Source organism: Brachyhypopomus gauderio, chromosome 21 (genome assembly GCF_052324685.1).
Source record: "Brachyhypopomus gauderio isolate BG-103 chromosome 21, BGAUD_0.2, whole genome shotgun sequence".
Taxonomy (NCBI): domain Eukaryota; kingdom Metazoa; phylum Chordata; class Actinopteri; order Gymnotiformes; family Hypopomidae; genus Brachyhypopomus; species Brachyhypopomus gauderio.
The window spans coordinates 7,575,311-7,593,621 of NC_135231.1; the positions used below are offsets into that span (position 1 = coordinate 7,575,311).

At 42.8% G+C, this 18,311-nt stretch overlaps 1 protein-coding gene across 2 annotated transcripts; it reads right to left on the reverse strand.

The window, feature by feature from the left end:
* Positions 1–1,693: 1,693 nt before the first annotated feature.
* Positions 1,694–15,685, reverse strand: LOC143484857 (protein-glutamine gamma-glutamyltransferase K-like). 2 transcript variants are annotated; one of them, XM_076983850.1, is made up of 14 exons: positions 15,651–15,685; positions 12,280–12,395; positions 11,910–12,086; positions 9,659–9,901; positions 8,872–8,990; positions 8,229–8,336; positions 7,966–8,143; positions 7,713–7,851; positions 7,222–7,414; positions 4,282–4,435; positions 3,863–4,147; positions 3,302–3,462; positions 2,799–2,935; positions 1,694–2,433 (listed from the first exon to the last, which is right to left on the reverse strand). In XM_076983850.1, exons 2-14 carry the CDS (start codon positions 12,392–12,394, stop codon positions 2,286–2,288), a joined length of 2,157 nt encoding a protein of 718 aa, XP_076839965.1. In that variant the 5' UTR covers position 12,395; positions 15,651–15,685; the 3' UTR covers positions 1,694–2,285. The 2 variants fall into 2 exon arrangements, with proteins under 2 accessions (XP_076839965.1, XP_076839966.1); XM_076983851.1 differs by lacking the exon at positions 15,651–15,685 and adding an exon at positions 12,544–12,555.
* Positions 15,686–18,311: the final 2,626 nt, after the last annotated feature.

The following is an 18,311-nucleotide window of genomic DNA, read 5'->3' on the forward strand; positions in this document are numbered from 1 at the left end:
AGTCAAATCAGTTCCCGATGGGAATTAAGACTCCATCAAGGCTGCCCTTTGTCACCTATTCTGTTCATAACTTTTATGGACAGAATTTATCGGCATAGCCAAGTGGCGGAAGGGGTTCGGTTTGGTGGCCTCAGGATTCCACGTCTCCTTTTTGCGAATTATGTGGTCTTGTTGGCATCATTGGACCAGGACCTACAGCTCTCACTGGATCAGTTTGCAGCTGAGTGCAAGACAGCTGAGATGAGAATCAGCACTTCAAAAACTGAGACCATGGTGCTCAGTCGGACAATGATGGGGTGCCCTCACTGGATCGGGGGTGAGTTCTTGCCTCAAGTAGAGGAGTTCAAGTATCTCTGGTTCTTGTTCATGAGTGAGGGAAGGATGGAATGACGCTGACAGGTGGATTGGTGCGGCCGCAGTGTTGCGAACACTGTACTGGACAGCAGTGGTAAAGAGAGAGCTGAGCCAAAAGGCAAAGCTCTCGATTTACTGGTTCTGACTCTTACCTATGATTACAAGCTCTGGATAGTGACCAAAAGAATGAGATCATGAATACAAGTGGCTGAAATAAGTTTTCTCCGCAGGGTGTCTGGGCTCTCCCTTAAAGTTAAGGTGTGGAGTATGGTCATGCGGGAGAAACTCGCAGTAGAGTCTCTGCACCTCCATGTAGAGAGGAACCAGTTGAGGTGGTTCCAGCATCTGGTTCAGATACCACCTGGACACCTCCCTTCTGGCATGTCCAACTGCAAGGAGACCCTGAGGAAGACTCAGAACACAATGGAGAGATTATATCTCTGGGCTGTCATGGAAATGCCTCAGTATTCCCCCAGAAGAGCTAGAAGAGGTGGCTGTGGAGAGGTAGCCTAAGCCTCTTTGCTTAGGCTACTGTCCCCACAACCCAGACCCGGCTAAGCAGATGAAAATGGATGGATGGATGGTTTTCTTTCAGTTTCAGTTTGTCACTCCTTCGCTTCATTCTTCCCACCCTTGTTATAGTAGTCAGCTGTTTCTAATTTAGTTGGTCATTTAGTTATCTTAGCATATAACCCTCTTGTTTTCTGTGCTAGGTGCTAGGAGTCAATATTGTTGCTCCCCACTTCCGTGTTGATTTGCTATCTAACCCCGTGGTTTTTGTAAAGGTTTCGGCTTTCATTTCTTTAGTGAAATCTATAGTTGTTTGTACCTGGTTGTATGGTCTATTCTGTGGTTGTGTACTTTGTGCTTCAGCTCTAGAGTTTATTATGTCTAGTCTGTCTATTTGTGCCCTGTTCAAGGTTAGTATTTACCCTGCTCACATTATTCGTTTGTAATATTCTGTAAGTGTGTCAAGAAATGTATTTTTGTCTTCATGCCCTCCATGTTGGCACGGCTAGTTTAATCGAGGTTGACGATGTTTGCTGTGTGTTTCCTGCTAATAACCTCAGCCCTCAGTCACACTTTTGTCCACAGACAAAAACAGACTGCATGTGAAACATCGCTAGATGATTTCCAAGAGCTACAACATGTCCTTGTACCTGCAGCACCAGGGGATTTGCCATATCGGGCTTGGTGGCATTGGGACATGGCTAAGTCGGATAGTTCAGATGCCACTGAATTTTTTGCCTCTACAGAATAACCACAAATTGGAGTCTCAGTACTTGGTAGGCTTGTCATGTTATAATGGAGAGATTTTGACACAAATGCTGAGAGGAGCTGAGAGGAGCAATGTTTATTAATGGCAAATCAGAGTCAATAGAATAATCCAGGATCATACAGCCAACACAAAAAGGTCAGAGAAACATGATGAATGGGGATAAAGTACAAAACAGGCTACAAGCAAATATCTGCTTTTACAGAACACAGGCTACAAGAACAAAGGATAAGTACAAGTGGAGGCTGGAACATGGCTAGAACAACTAGCAAGAACAGATGGAGACTTCATAGACAGGGTTTATATGAACAAACTAACAAGGTACATTTAGAAACAGGTGACAACAGGTAGAGAAAACCAAATAAGGGGTGCAGAGATGAAAAACCAAAAACATGCACATGGAATAAACCGCAGGACATAAAGCAAAACAAAAGCACAGGACTTAATAACTAAGGTAAGACATGGAGGGTAAAAGCATGACACTGTCTGGTCAGTGAGCTTTCCGTCACCCTGGCCCACAGACAGGAACCAGGACAGTTTTGACACCAGCATACCTAGAAACAAAGCTATCAAATGGCCTAGCTGATTGTTTATCCCCTGATCTAACCTCCTGATCCATGCCCCTCTTCTTCCAAGCGTACACTCTGGTGGTTTTTCATGTCGGCTTAACAACAACAATGTCAGCAACACCGTGGACCTGCTTGAGCTGCTGACAGTACATAGAAGCCAGAAGCTTGCGCGGCCCAGGCAGTGTGGGAGCGAACTTCACTGTGATTGTCACTGGAGCAAGACTGGCCACATCGCTGAAAGGAACCAAGAGCATGTGATGTGTAAATATGTACTGTACACGACAAGTTGTGTATCATGTTTTGGGATAAAAAACATAAATTGGACTGTAATACTGAGTAGTGTTCATAGGAGTCAGTTAAGAGCTTGAAGGTCAGGTAAAGCTGTCCAAAAATACATTCTTTCAACAGCTTAATGAAAAAAGCCCTAATTCACAAATTGAGTTTCCTGAGCACTGCATATTTCTTTGGTGTAAATCATCATCAACAAGCAACAAATCTTCACTAGAATGATTCAGTTGGGCAACTGTTGAGCTACTGAAAAATCTTGTGGACAGAATGTCTGTACAGCTTCTTTTGAAGTATGAAAATGAGTAACTTACCCATAGACAATCTCTCGGGCACTCAGAAGACCCAGGCCTTCTACACGGAACTTCACATTCTTCAGTCCGCGTGGAAGAGGGTTGTTAAATGTTAATTTAGCCTCCATCTCCTTTCCCAACACAGCATTGCCTACAGGCTGTAAAAACGTGCACACAGACACATGTTCAAGTACACTGTACTTGTCAGGTGTACAGGAGACAGCAATTTCCCCTGAAAAAGCAGTAACCCCCAGTTTGAATTTAACAGGTGTGATACTTATATAAGCCTTTTAAAGTCCACTGGACACTAATAGTCTAGCAGTCTAAGAATATTTTTGTTGACATCTAGAACACTAGCCTTTGATTGTCTATTTTTTCATTTTTTGGGCCTCCGTTCCACAGGACTAAAACATAATAAGTGTGGTGAGTGCTAACTGATGCTAATTCAAGATACACTAGAGCAACTGGGAAGTCTATAGGCAGAGGTCATAAAATGTGTGGGGGGTGGTTAGCTTAGCACTTACAGTGATGATGATGTTTGGTGTTCGCAGCCGGAAGTTGTACTGGGTAACCAGAATCTGATTCGTTTGACTGACCCGGCCAGACAGTGTAAGCATCAGTGCAGCTTGGTCCATCAGTTGACCCTTATAGTTCTCGTATGGCAGGATCCACTCCAAAGTTTTGACTGTAGAAAGTTGAAGACAGAGAGAAATGATTTCTGCATCATCATCTGGTTCATCTGCATCATTATAGATGCCAATGTTCCAAATAAATATAAAGATTCTGGAAAAACTCTAAATACTCCAATCTAGAGATAATGATAATCCAGAGTGCATCCATGGATGTCAGCAGCATTGCAGGTTTTAGCATTCTCTCTGTTTTGATACAGCTGTACCAAGCCAATTTATTGCCCCATCAGGTGTTTCAGAACAAGACCTCCATATCATGAGCAGAAAAGCCCTCCTCGAGGTCAGTGTTGAAACGTCTGATGCAGAATGACTGCACACAAATATTCATGAATGTAGAGTGCACACCAGTTTCCTGAAACAGCATGAAGAACTTCCACCAAAGACACATACGCTCACCTTCATTGACTTTGAGCTCTACTTGCATATGGTCCTTCTTCACTGTGGCCTTGTGCACACCAGTGTAGAATATGACTGATGCCTCGCTGTACAGTGAAGCACTGCGTGGCGCAGAGCTAGTGTTCTTGAAGGTGATGGACAGTTTGGCATCTTCACCCATCTTAGGCCCCTCCCCTTGCATGGCGATCTCGATGGTGACGTCATCGGCGACAGAAGTGGAGTAGGTATCAGGCTTGGAGCCATAGCGAGATGCGGTTTCCACAGCGTTTCGCTCCTCTTCAGACCCTAGAGGTTTTGATGACGGGATGCAGCAGCAAAAGAGGTAATTAAGGACTTAATAGTGTGTGGAGCATGTGTGTGTATGCAAATCATGTGAAGGTAAGAAAGTGTGTGTGTGTGTGTGTGCGCAGTGTTTTCACCTTCCGGGTACTTATAGTTATTTGTGATGTCCTCTCGGCGGTCTGAGCCCACTGCCTTGGTGCTGATGCACTGGCCCACCAGCTTCTTCTCACACTGGACCTTAGAGAAGGTGCCATCAGCTTTCCTCTTCCAGTAGATCTTATCACTGTTCACCTACAAACACACAAAAGTCAAGCACAGCTCAAACTATCTCTTACACTCTATCAAAACAGTCTGTGTGTGTGTATGTGTGTGTGTGTGTTCACCTTTAAACACACAAAAACACACCTCATGACTATTTCACTGTTATGTCTGCACTATCATAACATTTAAGGAACTATATTGAATAACTCGACGGACCCACATTGAGCTGGGCATTGAACACCTCTTAACTGGATTAGTCTTCACTGCAATATATGGACAGCACTGCCACCTACTGGTACATATAAACAGTATACAGTAATTGCATCAATGCACATTTCCTCCCATCTTACAAAGAACACACATCAACAGTCTTAGTAATATTTTTTTTTCTAATTCCAGAGGTAGAGACAGTCTGTCTCTGATCTCAAGCCAGTTCAGGGGATTATTCTGCCCAAATTACAGAACAGGCTCCCTAACATAACAGTATACGGCCCGTTCTTCCTTGTAGTTCTTTTAAGGTGTCCATGAAGCAGTTCTACAGAGTTAGATGATCTGGAGGTTTAGACACCCAAACAAAGTAGCGCCTGGTGCTTTCTTTAACCGAGGTGATGCACATACAAGTGCTGGTCCAAAAATTTGAATATCATGAAACGTTTGATTTATTTCAGTAATTCCATTCAAAAAGTGAAACTTGTATATTGTACTGATTTATTACACAAAGACTGATAAAGTGTTTATTTCTTTTAATTTGATGATTATGACTGACAACTAATAAACCTCAAATTCAGTATCTCAGAAAAAAAGTTTTTTTTTTTTTTTTTTTTTTTTTAATGCTAGCCAACTGAAAAGTATGATCATGTATAGCACTCAATACTTAGTTGGGTGTCCTTTTGCCTGAATACCTGCACCAATGTGGCGTGGAGTCGATCAGTCTGTGGTACTGCTCAGGTGTTATGAGAGCCCAGGTTGCTCTGATAGTGGCCCGCTCTTCTGCATTGTTGCATATTACATCTTCCTCTTCACAATATCCCATAGATTGTCTATGGGGTTTAGGTCAGGGAGCTTGCTGGCCAATTATGAACAAGCATACAGGTTACTGGTAGCTTTGGCAATGTGTGCAGGTGCCAAGTCCTGTTAGAAAATGAAATCTGCATCTCCATAAAGTTGGTCAGCAGCAGGAAGCATGAAGTGTCCTGGTAGATGGCTGCGAACACCAGCAGATAACCATCACGGACTGTGGAAACTTTACACTGGACCTCAAACAATGTGGATTCTGTGCCTCTCCTCTCTTCCTCCAGACCCTGGGAATTTGATTTTCATCTGAGAACATAACTTTTAACCACTCACAAGCAGTCCAGTCCTTTTTGTGTTTAGCACAGGCGAGATGTTTCTGACGCTGTCTCTTGTTCGAGTGGTTCTTGAAACACTGACTCCAGCTGCAGTCCAGCCTTTGTGAATCTCCGCTACATTTTTGAATGGGTTTTGTTTCACAATCCTTGCCATGGTGTGGTTATCCTTATGGTTTATGTAACAAATCCAGTCGTGAAATTTCCTCACTCCACAGTCAACTGTCAGGTGTACTATAAGAAAATGGAAGTGTTTGGGAACAACAGCACCTCATCCACGAAGTGGTAGCCCACGTAAACAGACGGAGCGGGGTCAGCGGATGCTGAAGTGTATAGTGCAAAGAGGTCGCCAACTTTCTGCAGCCAATCACTACAGACATCCAAACTTCATGTAGCCTTCAGATTCACTCAAGAAGAGTGCACAGAGAGCTTCATGGAATGGGTTTCCATGGTCGAGCAGCTACATCCAAACCATACATGACAAAGTCCTGACCTCAACCCGATAGAACACCTTTGGGATGAATTAGAGCGGAGACTGAGAGCCAGGCCTTCTCGTCCAACACCATATGTGACCTCACAAATGCGCTTCTGGATGAATGGTCAAAACTCCCCATAAACACACTCCTAAACCTTGTGGACAGCCTTCCCAGAAGAGTTGAAGCTGTTCTAGCTGCAAAGGGTGGACCAACGTCATATTGCACCATATGGATCAGGAATGGGACGTCACTTAATCTCACATGCGAGTCAAGGAAGGTGAGCGAATACTTTTGGCAATATAGTGACCCTGGTTACATGCTTCTACCAAAGACAATTCCATACAAGCACTTAGGAGCACTTCTTCCTAATCCCTGCCTACTGGGTTGTTATTTGCCACTGTCGCCCCTGGCTTGCTCATTAGGGATCTCGATCCATGCGACTGTAAAACTGCTTTGTGACATTTGCTGTAAAAAGCGCTATACAAATAAATTTGATTTCGACTTCTATGAGCACCTATAGTGTGTAGATTAGGTAGTCACTCGAATTGGAGATTACGTCCAAATTTCTTTCACGAGGACTTACATAATCAGACGTAGTTGATATAAAGATTCATGATTATAAAGGAAGGTTAGCTCTCTCTTGCAGACATTTTGAGGGTATGTAACAGATCTCTGGATCGATTAATTTTCTTTTAATGCTTTCAGGGTTAGGGCTATTTTAATGGTTGCTTTCTCCATCCCTGAATCCCAGCCCTGCGATGGTTTCAGCTGTCTCCCTTGATTGGCGTGTGTATTTATATCCTGTTTCTGTTGTCTGTCATCATCGTTATGATTGACATCTCATGCCATAGATCATGTTGTATTAAACTGAATATTGTGTTATAATTCCTCCCTCCTTCATGAGTTACAACAGTTTGAATGTTGCAGTGTTAGACCTTGTCATGGTCTATTTACAAATAGTAAAGTAAAGTAAAGCCGCACCGTAGAGACTAACCTCGCCAAAGACGAATGGAGTGTCATATTGGAAGTTGACGTGCCCGTTTCGTACCGCCTCCACGGAGGCAGGGCCACAGCGGTATGTCCCCTGACTGGTCTCCTGAGGAGTGGCGTCTACGACCTGCCAGCCACCCAGGTCAATCGGGAGATCCGGGCGAGACATCCAGGCCTCGTTCCACACGTGAAAATTCCTGCAAAGGAGAGAAAGACGGGGTGACGGAGTGAGGAGGGGATGACAGGAAAAGTGAAAAGAGATAGAGGACTAGCGATATCTCCTGTGAATCATGTTTAAGCTTTTCAGTGTCACGCCTTATACTTCATTTAATGTAAACCTGCAGTCAGCAGAGTAAATACCAGGATGAATGTTGACAAACAACACAGAAGGCAACACATAAGCAATATAAGGGTACCATCAGCATGTCTTTATGTAAACTGAGGTCTCAGGCAAATGTGTTTGTAGTGGAATGTGGAAAGTAAGAAAAATCATACCAGATAGAATCAATGTTAAGCTCATTGATTGGCTTCAGATTCTCATCCAAATAAACATCAATTGTCATGGAAACATCAGAGTCATGGGCAGAGCTGAAGTTTGTGATGCTGCGGGTGGGAATTCCTAAACACCTTAACACTGAGAGAGAGAGAGAGAGAGATATTTTTCTTGGATTATAATTTATTATTTTTTTGGAAGTACATAATACACACACTCAGACAGACATAAATCACACAGGTGTTGTAGATCTACCTGTGGTGGTGACCCCAGAGAAGACCCAGCACTGTCCGTATTTGACAGGGGTCCCTCCACTTTTGTGGTACTTTTTCAGAATCTCCACACTGCCACTCCAAGACGTCGGAGAAGTTCCATCTGAGTAATCACCTGACCAATTACCTTCCAGAATCCCGTTGTCATCAGGAGCGTTAACCTGTCACAGAGAAATTAGAGAAGTAGATGGTTGGGGCCCAGATCTATTGCCCACCATGTCTAGTGTTTAGGGAATGCCCACCTACCATGGCAGACACCGTTCGGGCGACGATAATGGGGTCTCCCAAGTCTGATGCAGGGGTCTCACTTCGTTCCAGTGCGAACAGACATGCAGCCAGTATCCCATCAGCAAACTGTCCAGTGTGTAAAACAGATATAGGAACACAAATTCCTGACACTCTCTGAACATAGTTCTGAAAGAAACCTAGAATCAAGTTCAGTATTTTGAACTGGTCACTTTGTCTAAAGGTAAAATTACATTGAAGGCTGTAATGAAGACAAAGACTGATCAAAAAAGCCACCTGCATACTAGTCTTTTACTTTTGGGGTCCAAGTTCGTACTGAGAGCAGTTGGCAGTAATAAAGTATGTAGTAGGCCATTTCAAACAGAGCCAAAGTATAATGATACTTTGGATATAATTATAGCGACAGTGAGGAATGAGGCAGAGAGTAAGCCATTACTCTTGCTTTTTCTTTTATTAAAGAAACCTTACATCAAACATGTGTAAGAGCAAAGAAAGGAAGCAGCACTCACACACAACACACATTCAGGGTGGCATTAACAAACCGCACACTGCCCTCTGGGGCCTCATAGACCCCGCCCAGAGGTCACCTATTGGCAGGCGCTACAATACACTGCTGTAGGGGCCAGGGGCTGCTGGGTAATACCTGTCCAAAGTTCCATGTCCTGGATCCAATCTGAAGGCTTGTTCCGTAATAGAGCTTCCCCACATCGTTCAGAACATACTCATTCCTTGTGCTTTCATCGTCCATGTACACAGCATCATCTAAAAGAGAGACAAAGACAGAACACAGCATGTTGGACAGTGTGGAATTGGGTGAAAGATTTGAGCTCATCTGGTCTCATTTCCTGATCTCAACACGGTGGCTTGGTGGTTAGCACGTTTGCCTCTCAGCACTGGGGTCTTGGGTTCAAGTCCCTATCTGAGTGGAGTTTCCATGTTCTCCCCGTGTCTGCGTGGGTTTCCTCCGGGATCTCCGGTTTCCTCCCACAGTCCAAAAACATGGAGGTTAGGTAAATTGGCAGTCAACAAAAAATTCTCCCTGAGTGTGTGTCTGTGTCTCTATGTTCAATAAAAAAAAGTAGTGTGTGTGCTTGTATGCCCAGTGGTGGATGGTGCTCTGCCACTAGAGTCTGTCCTCTCTCCCCTTCCTGCACCCCATTCAGTCCCCCAGGGGGCTGTGGCTTCCGGTAGAGAGTACGCTGTGCGCAATTGGCTGCCGCTTCTCGCCGGTGTGTGTGTGATTGATTGTCTGTGACTTGTACCTGTGTTAAATTGTAAAGTGCCTTGGGAATCTGGAAAGGCGCTATATAAATCGAACATTCATTCATTCATTCATCTCACCATGGACACGGGCTAAATTGAAACAATAGGACATTCCAAAATGCTTCATTCTCCTTTTGTCTTTTCCTTCTCTCTCATTTAATACATACCTTCACACCAGGGATTGAACAGAATGATGATATCATTGTCAGGGTTGTTAGGTGAGGTGGTGTGTCCACTGGGGCTCTCTGTCACCACGTTGAGATGATACCGACCGATAGCAGCAGTCGGTGGGGAGTTGACGGACAGTTTGATCTTGTTGTCTTTTGTTTCTGTAATCTTGGCCTCCCAGCAGTTATTTTGCAAATCTTCAACTACAGGGACAGTCACCTTTGGGTCCTTTGGATTAGGACCTGTAACACACACACATGGCTAAATATGAATACAGAGGACCTGGTACTATACTGAAACGCTGAAATGTCCTTGTCTATGATCAAATCTAACTATGGAATATTCATAGTAATTTAACAAGACATTCAGAAGACCATTCAGAGCTCAGAGTTCTTTCTGCACAGTAAATCTCCTTCAGGGTTTAAAAATACAGCTAAACCGTGTGTGACAGGTGAGGAAAGTGTGAAAATAAAGTAAGCGAACACACCACTCTCAGGAATTATGGGTATTTTAATGACTTAAAAGTGCACCAATGCCAAACCTGGGACAAATATAAAATAGTAACACCCGGAGCGCCAGGGAGTGACGAGGTGAACGCATGTGTAGAGAAGAGCAAAGGGTAGTGAATGACAAAGGAAAACTCATTAGAAACACCTGGGAATGCTAATGAGGGGCGGAGTTACAGACAACAAGGAGGGAACAAAAAAACACAGACCAGTCTGTGAAGACAGAGGTGGAGCCAGGCATGACAAAAGGAAACAATAACCTGCAGTCAACTGGTACATAGAAGCAAGACATGCAGGTGTATCTCAATAAATTAGAATATCATTAAAAAGTTAATTTATTTCAATAATTCAATACAAAGAGTAAAACACATATATAGATTCCTGACAAACAGAGTAAACTTCTTGGCGACAAAGCTCCGGGGGTGGATGAGATCCGCCCTGAGTTCCTTAAGGCTTTGGATGTTGTGGGACTGTCCTGGCTGACACGTCATTGCAACATCGTGTGTATATCAGGGGCAGTGCCTCTGGACTGGCAGACCAGGGTGGTGGTTTCCCTTTTTAAAAAACTATCGGGTGATAACACCCCTCAGCCTCCCCGGTAAGGTCTATGGAGGGGTTCTGGAGAAGAGAACACTGGACCAGCTTTTCACCCTTGTGTGACCAGTCCACATGTGTTTCGTGGATTTGTAGAAGGTATTCCACCGTGTCCCTCTGGGATTCCTCTGAGATTCCTATCCAGTAAGTCAGACTGTGGGAGCTGGATGCCACCAGGGTTGCCCTTTGTCACCGATTCTATTCATAACTTTTATGGACAGAATTACTCGGCATAGCCAAGTGGTGGAGCGGGTTCGGTTTGGTGGCCTCAGGATTCCACATCTCCTTTTTGCGGATGATGTGGTCCTGTTGGCATCATCGGGCCAGGACCTACAACTCTCACTGGATCAGTTTGCAGCTGAGTGCGGCCCGGATGAGAATCAGCACCTCTAAAACTGAGACCATGGTACTCAGTCGGACAAGGGTGGGGTGCCCTCTCTGGGTCAGGACTGAGTCCTTGCCTCCAGTGGAGGAGATCAAGTATCTCAGGTTCCTGTTCACGAGTGAACTTCACCGTTGTGGTGAAGAGAGAGCTGAGCCGAAAGGCAAAGCTCTCAATTTACTGGTCAATCTACATTCCACTTGATTTCCAAATGAAATGCAAAAATTTACTTTCATTTGAAAATAACACCTTGGACCACTGAGCAACAGTCCAGTTCTTTTCTCCTTGGCCCTAGTAAGACGCTTCTGGCGTTGTCTCTTGGTCACGAGTAGCTTGACACAAAGAAAGCAACAGCTATATTTTATAGCTATATGAAGCTATAAAAGTTTCACTTTTTGTATTGACTTACTAAAATAAATTCAATTTTTGATGATATTCTAATTTATTGAGATGCACCTGTATATAGGCAGACAAACAACCCTCAAGTGGCGAACTCCCAAATGGGTTATGCCAACCTGAGAGAGACGAACACACCACACAACAAAGACAGGACAAACATGGAATACTGTCGCTGCTGACAGAGGCAGGAAGCAAAGCATTGCACTAAGCACATCCAAACATACACACACACAGAAGTGGAAACCTACTCTCAAAATAATAAGCTTACAATAGTAAGTGGCCAGCTGTATATTATACCCACACTGCTCATGGGCTGGTTCACGAAGTGCATGTCTGCTCATCAAGATTACTTATCAAAACAGAACTCACCTAGTTTCAGCTGAAGATGTAGTTTGTATTTCTTGGGATCAAAAGGTTCTGAGAATTCAATCCACATCTGAAAGGTCTGTCCTCGGCGAATGATGAGCTGATCACCAAAGTAACGGTTTGTGTGATGCTCCTGGCGATTCACATCCTTTCTGGATTTGAGGAGGTCAATAGCACGCACTGAGAGAGAGAGAGAGAGAGAGAGAGAGAGAGAGAGAGAGAGAGAGAGAGAGAGAGAGAGAGAGAGAGAGAGACACAAGATGAGGTATGAAGGGAGAGAGAGGGGGGAGAACTGATCACTGTGCTACAACACACTCTAAGCCAAACTACATCTTCCATGATGCACTGCAGTCAACTGCTTTTTGCCTCGTACCAGTAATCTCATGAGCTGCTGCGGGTGGATTTTGCCTGCCAGTGTCTGTCACTGCTGCTGGTAGATTTTCCCTGCCAGCGTCCGTCACCCCACTGCAAGCTGTTCCTGCCGACATACTAACGAAGGCAAACAACCACCAAGGAAAAGAATGTAAGATCAGGAATGGACAGTATTATTTGTTGCCTTGTTTTGTGGGTCTTTTACATTGCATTTTGTTTTTCATATTTCAAGTGTTTGCTTAAATATATGCAGTATAAACAGCACCTTGGACTGGTTTTGGACAATGCAGCAGTAAAAGCTAGCTTTTTTCTGAGGGAGCGTTTTTGAAGCACAATTGCTATTTTGCACAAATGCTATTGTTATTTGATATTTCAAGTTTTGAACAAAGTAAATGTGATATCTTTGATGTTATTTTTCTGTATTCACTAGGATAGTTTGATCGTTGATTGGTTTCATACCTAACAAATTTAAAGGATTTATGTTATAATAACAGAGCAACAAGCAAACATATTTTTTACATCTATGCAAATATACAGTACATATGTAATATTTGTAACTTGAATAAGTAATAAATTCATAGTTGTTTAACATTAAGTAGTAGTTACATTATAAGTTGTCCCTCTGTGGGCAACGATTGTGCTGATGTGGCCCACGGTGAAAATGAGTTTGACACTCCTGCCATAGAGGCAATAAAGAATCCGGTTTCTCTCAGTATGAGTGTTGTCACTGTTCCTATCATGGGACATTGACTCTTATACCCTGTCTGTGTTAGAGTGAGCCAGTAGTGGTACGGAGGCCCCTGGGAAAAATGTTTCAGAAAGAATCAGGACTCCGTTTCTTCCATTTCTCACTCTTTATTTTTAAACAAACATCCACAATGACTAGTGTTAGGTTGGTCATCCCAACTGGTCTTGTGACTGGAGGGTCGTGGGTTCGATTCCCAGACCTGAGGCCATGACTGAGGTGCCCTTGAGAAAGGCATCTAACCCCAACTGCTCCCCTGGCGCCGGGCTAGGGCTGCCCACCGCTCTGGGCATGTGTGATCCACAGCCCCCTAGTAATCACTAGTGTGTTTTCGAACCGCACAGATGGGTGAAAAGCGGTAATATGGTAATATTACCGCTCAATGGTAATATCGCTCCCCCCTCCCCACGGGTTCGCATGAACGCCTTTTATATATCATAGGCTCCTCCCCCAGCAGGTTCGGGTCACACCATCTTTCTCCAACTCAGGTGATCTAAAATCAAAGCGACTTCACAAAACAATTACATATACATTCCACACATTCAACGGCCATCATCATACATTCAATACATTCGCCCACTAAATTGTAATCCCTGATAATATATAAAAAGGATTGTGTTTGCATGTCTCTGCACCTTCGCTATAACCTGCGGTCCTTAGTTACCAGTGGTTGGTGATGGGTCTCTCTCTCTCTTGCAGTCTGTTGCTCATTATCTTTGACATTTCCTTGTTTTCTTTGTCTCTCTGCATCAACACTCTCTAATGAGCATTACCCTTCAACGACTCCAATTCTTGGAGTCAAGAAATTAATCCAGACCACCATATATTAAATGAGGTGTTATATAGAGGTAACCGGTACGCTTTGAGATATTTTACACTTTACATGTGTGTCATTGGCAATCAGCTTGAAGAACAGGAGAATTGCTTTAATCCATCAGGACAGTGTTTCTGTAAAACACAGTGCACCTGAACACATATCCCTGTTTGAGCATTTCAGTTTGGTTGATGTAGCTGGAAATGGGTTTCTGGGGATTTGTCTGAGAGAAAAGTTAACTATGCTGTCTGATCCTGTCAATATGAATGAGTTCTTAACCCCCAGGGCTGAGAGAAAGTATGCTAGCAATGTGGACCAGGCCAGGGAGGAGGGCTTTCACTGTGACTGCAGAGTGTGGTATTCAGAACTAAAGAAGTGTGAACGTGACAGGCGTGCAATCTGCAAGCGAAGCACCAACATGATCACGTGTACCCCTGCAGCATAAGTAGGCATCTATGCAAGTACACAGATGAAGGTCTTCACTGGTGAAGGTCTATAAAACACTAATGTGATTCCACGTGCTAATGTGTTACACATGCTAATAGTGCATACGACCAACACAAATGATTCACTATATTCCCACAGACTTCATGTGGAATGTAGTACATGTATCTAAGTACTTCTCTGCAGCAATAACCCTTTTGGCCTTTAGACTTGGAACAGATTTTAACAGACGAGATCTTCCTCTGCCCTGCTGTGAACTGCTGTCAGATTGCTTAGCAAAACCTAGACTTCAAATTTATTGACTTTACCTCAGGGAAAATAAACACTAGCGTGCAAAGAATATGTGAGCCTTATCCAAAGTAGGTCGAGCTTAAGGAAAAAGTACAAGTGTCACTGAGGTCCTTAGTAAGACCAAGACAAGGACTGGGAAATTTGAGAAATTTTAGCTTCAGCGAAAATGACTTAATCACAAGCCCAGCATCAACAGCACCACCATGCATTCAAGGTGTTTCGCAGCTTGGGAGACCTTGAGGAAAACTCTGCTGTATGCAGGATTAAAAGATATTGATTCTGCAATTATTACTGTAATCACTATATTACTGACTGATATATTACTGATTATCATTGTTCTGTATCATGACTTTTCCCCAAGAAAGACGCAAAGATCCTTCTCCTTCATCATAGCCAAAGGTTTTGCCAAGCAATCTGACAGCAGTTCACAGCAAGGTAGAGGAAGATCTCTTCTACAAAAATCCATTCCACATCTAAACGTCAAAAGGTTTATTGCTGCAGAGAAGGACTTAGATATCTTAGATTAGATATGAATATGTGAGAGCAGCTATGTGTACCAGTGGCTGGGGCATTCATGGTAATACTTGTAGACTTTCCAGTGTGCTACAATTTATTATATCTTCTGTGCCAACCTCTTTGTGTATGGCACCACTCTAAACTTGCAAACCTGCATCTTCTGTAACATGTAGTTGTCATTAAGGATTAAGGATTATGTAAAGATATTAAATCAAAACTAATGTTCCAGTTCCCTTAATCCCACAGACATGAATATGTTAACTGAAAATATTTATGGTACAAAGAGCAGATTAAACATACTTAAGTGTTCAATAACATTTAAATGTCATATAGCTTTTTATGCACAAATACATTATCAATAAAAAAAATTATTTTTGTTGATATGCTTGTATTTTAAACATTGTTTAGTCAAAACAATTCCACAAAAAGAACATGGTTTCAAATAAATTGCTTAAAAATATAATCCTATTTCTTTTTTCCTAATTCCTGTAGGCCTATACCGAACATGCGAGATAATTCATTTAAATAAATATAAAGAATCACTTAATAAAGTTGCTCTTACTTGATTGCAATTGTGTCTGTGTATTCAGTGTGTGTTGTTTCAGTTAACCCAGCATGCACTAGTATATATACTCCACTCACCCCCCCTCCCAGGCTCTGTGGCTCAGCTCCTCCCAAATATTTCATAGGATGCTGGGTGCACCATAGTTGACATGTCAAGAGGCCCAATAATCAGGATTTATGCACAAGGCAAGTGCATCTGTATTAAGGGTGGGATGTATGGTGTCCCCATCCCCAACTCCTCAAACTCCTCAAAACACGAGTTTTAGTCTGGAATGGTATACAGAAAACATCCATCTTTCATTGCCATGGAAAAGAAAGGATGTGCATACCACTGAGGACTGAAGTTTTATTTCTGTTTGCTATTTTAACACTGTTGTGCAAACATCCTAACAGACTAGCATTTCCAGTATATCTAGCATTTCCATTACTTATCTAGTACATGAGTTGAGGTGCCTTCTGTTAAACTTCTGTTAAAAATAATATAAGATATTTGCTATGATACTCAGATACAGTGGGGCCAGACCATTTAGAGCTTCATTTTAGGTCACAATTTAAGTGGGGGACAGTTCAGAGCTGTAAGAACAAGACTAATACAGTCAAACTTCTACCTGTCATATGGACTGCTGCTGCATCCTGTACTTCGCATCTGGGCTGGGTGGAGTCTGGGGTGGTTGCTGGATGGGGTGAGTGGAGTTTGGGGTGGGGGCTGGTTGGGGTGGAGGCTGGTTGGGGTGGGGGCTGAATGGGGTGCCTTACCTTTACAATAGGCTTGCTAACAATACATGGAGAACAAAATTCAACACATTTTTAGCTTAAATGTAATTTGCATGTATTCGAAAAGAGTTTAACAAATGTTTAACAGCTAGTAGCACAGTGAAGCAGACAAGGTACTTACACAGGTAAGGTTAAAATCATGGGTGTGGTTTGTAACTTGATAAAACACACACTGCCTTTAGGCAGAATAATACATGAAGGAAGCTTGGCCATATGTGTACGTTCATTATGGAACAGATAGTGTTCTCAAATCAGCAAGCATAATTAAAGTTAACATAAGCGATGCTGTCATTTTGAGACACAGGATAGTCTGATGGAAGGCAGGACAGTCTGATGAGAGACAGGAAACTCTGATGGGAGGTAGGACAGTCTGATGAGAGACAGGAAACTGATGGGAGGCAGGACAGTCTGATGAGAGACAGGAAACTCTGATAGGAGGCAGGACAGTCTGATGAGAGACAGGAAACTCTGATAGGAGGCAGGACAGTCTGATGCATCTAAAAGTAGATGGATGCAACAGTTGATCTTAGGGATCATGCTTACATGAGATCCCAATCCCATGCCTCTGGAGAAATGCTCTCAAACAGTGCTGGCCATTTTACATAGATTATCAACATACTGGCTGTTTCATGGAGCTCCAGTGCACCCAAAGTTAATCACAGCAACACATGCCAGAATGTGTGTTCAAGCTAATGTAGTGCAAAAAAGTTTCAGAACCTTTATTTGTTGTTGTTTTTTAAAGTAAAAAAAATAAAATTTCAAAGATGTGTTCTTATCTTAGACTTTTTTTTGGGGGGGGGGGGGGGGTGTTGAGAGTTTTAAATTCAGCGGTGTATCAACAAACATACTGTTCTGTGTTTCATGTGTGTTGCGTTAAATAATCAAACATGCTCAGAATGAGACTTACTCATTTCTATATGTGGTGCAGTACAATGCTTCCTGTTTCTATACAAATCAGAAATTTTTATTGCTTTATAAATAAACTGAAAAATAATTATTGTAGATGACTGTAGAGATTACTGGGTCTATTGGGTTGCAACATTCTGAGGAACACCACATTCTAGAAACATCTCTGGAAGGTGGGCCACACCCATGGCACAGATGGTAAAAGGCACACATTAGAGATTAATGTATTGGTGTACTACAACCCAGGTGTTTTTCCTCTGTGCTGCACAAAGTAGTGGAGGAACAGGTTTCAATTCCAGCCATGCAGAGTCAACCACCTGCTGACACTTGCTGGGCCTTTCCAGATAAAATCACCTCATCCAGTATAATTATCATGCTCGAGCACAGAGATCTGGGTCTATTCATGGTAGGGACTGGTGAGATATTCCAGCCGAGACATGTGAGATATCCCATCAGCCAGTCTGAGACTCGGAGGGCACTTGTGTTAACTCATGGAACCTGTTAAACGGCATCGGGCAGATCGTCATTGTTGTAATGACTTCCTTGAAAGATTCAGCAGTTGATTCTGTATAAATGATGTTCCCACAATAGTAAATACACTCACACCTATAATAACAGATACACACCCACCACCATGACACAAAAACATTCTCTGGTGTGACCCAGAAGCTCCACGCCAATTACATAGAGGAACAGAGCTTAGATGAATAAAACACCTTGCTGAATATAATAGTCTGTAAGTAATTAGGGATCAATAATTAGCCGCTGCTGGTCTTTAACTGAAAGCTACTGTGGCTAAATATACTGCAGCATGTTCTTACTAACATCATTAGGATTGTATAGTACATTCCGTGGAACTGATTTCAGGAATAGATATAAAACTGATCTCTATATTTTCCGCCTTAACTAAACATAAGCACAGGCCTTTCAAAGTTGTTTAAAATGTAGCTAGTGCTGGCTGTTCTTGTTAAGAAGAGAC

Coding starts and splice junctions, on each gene's coding strand:
- LOC143484857 (XM_076983850.1), bottom strand. CDS start 12,394: ATGTCGGCAGGAACAGCTTGCAGTGGGGTGACGGACGCTGGCAGGGAA. Junction 4,436..7,221: donor CTCCATTCGTCTTTGGCGAG/GTTAGTCTCTAC, acceptor GTGTGTTTGTAG/GTGAACAGTGATAAGATCTA. Junction 2,434..2,798: donor GCCCGAGAGATTGTCTATGG/GTAAGTTACTCA, acceptor GGTTCCTTTCAG/CGATGTGGCCAGTCTTGCTC.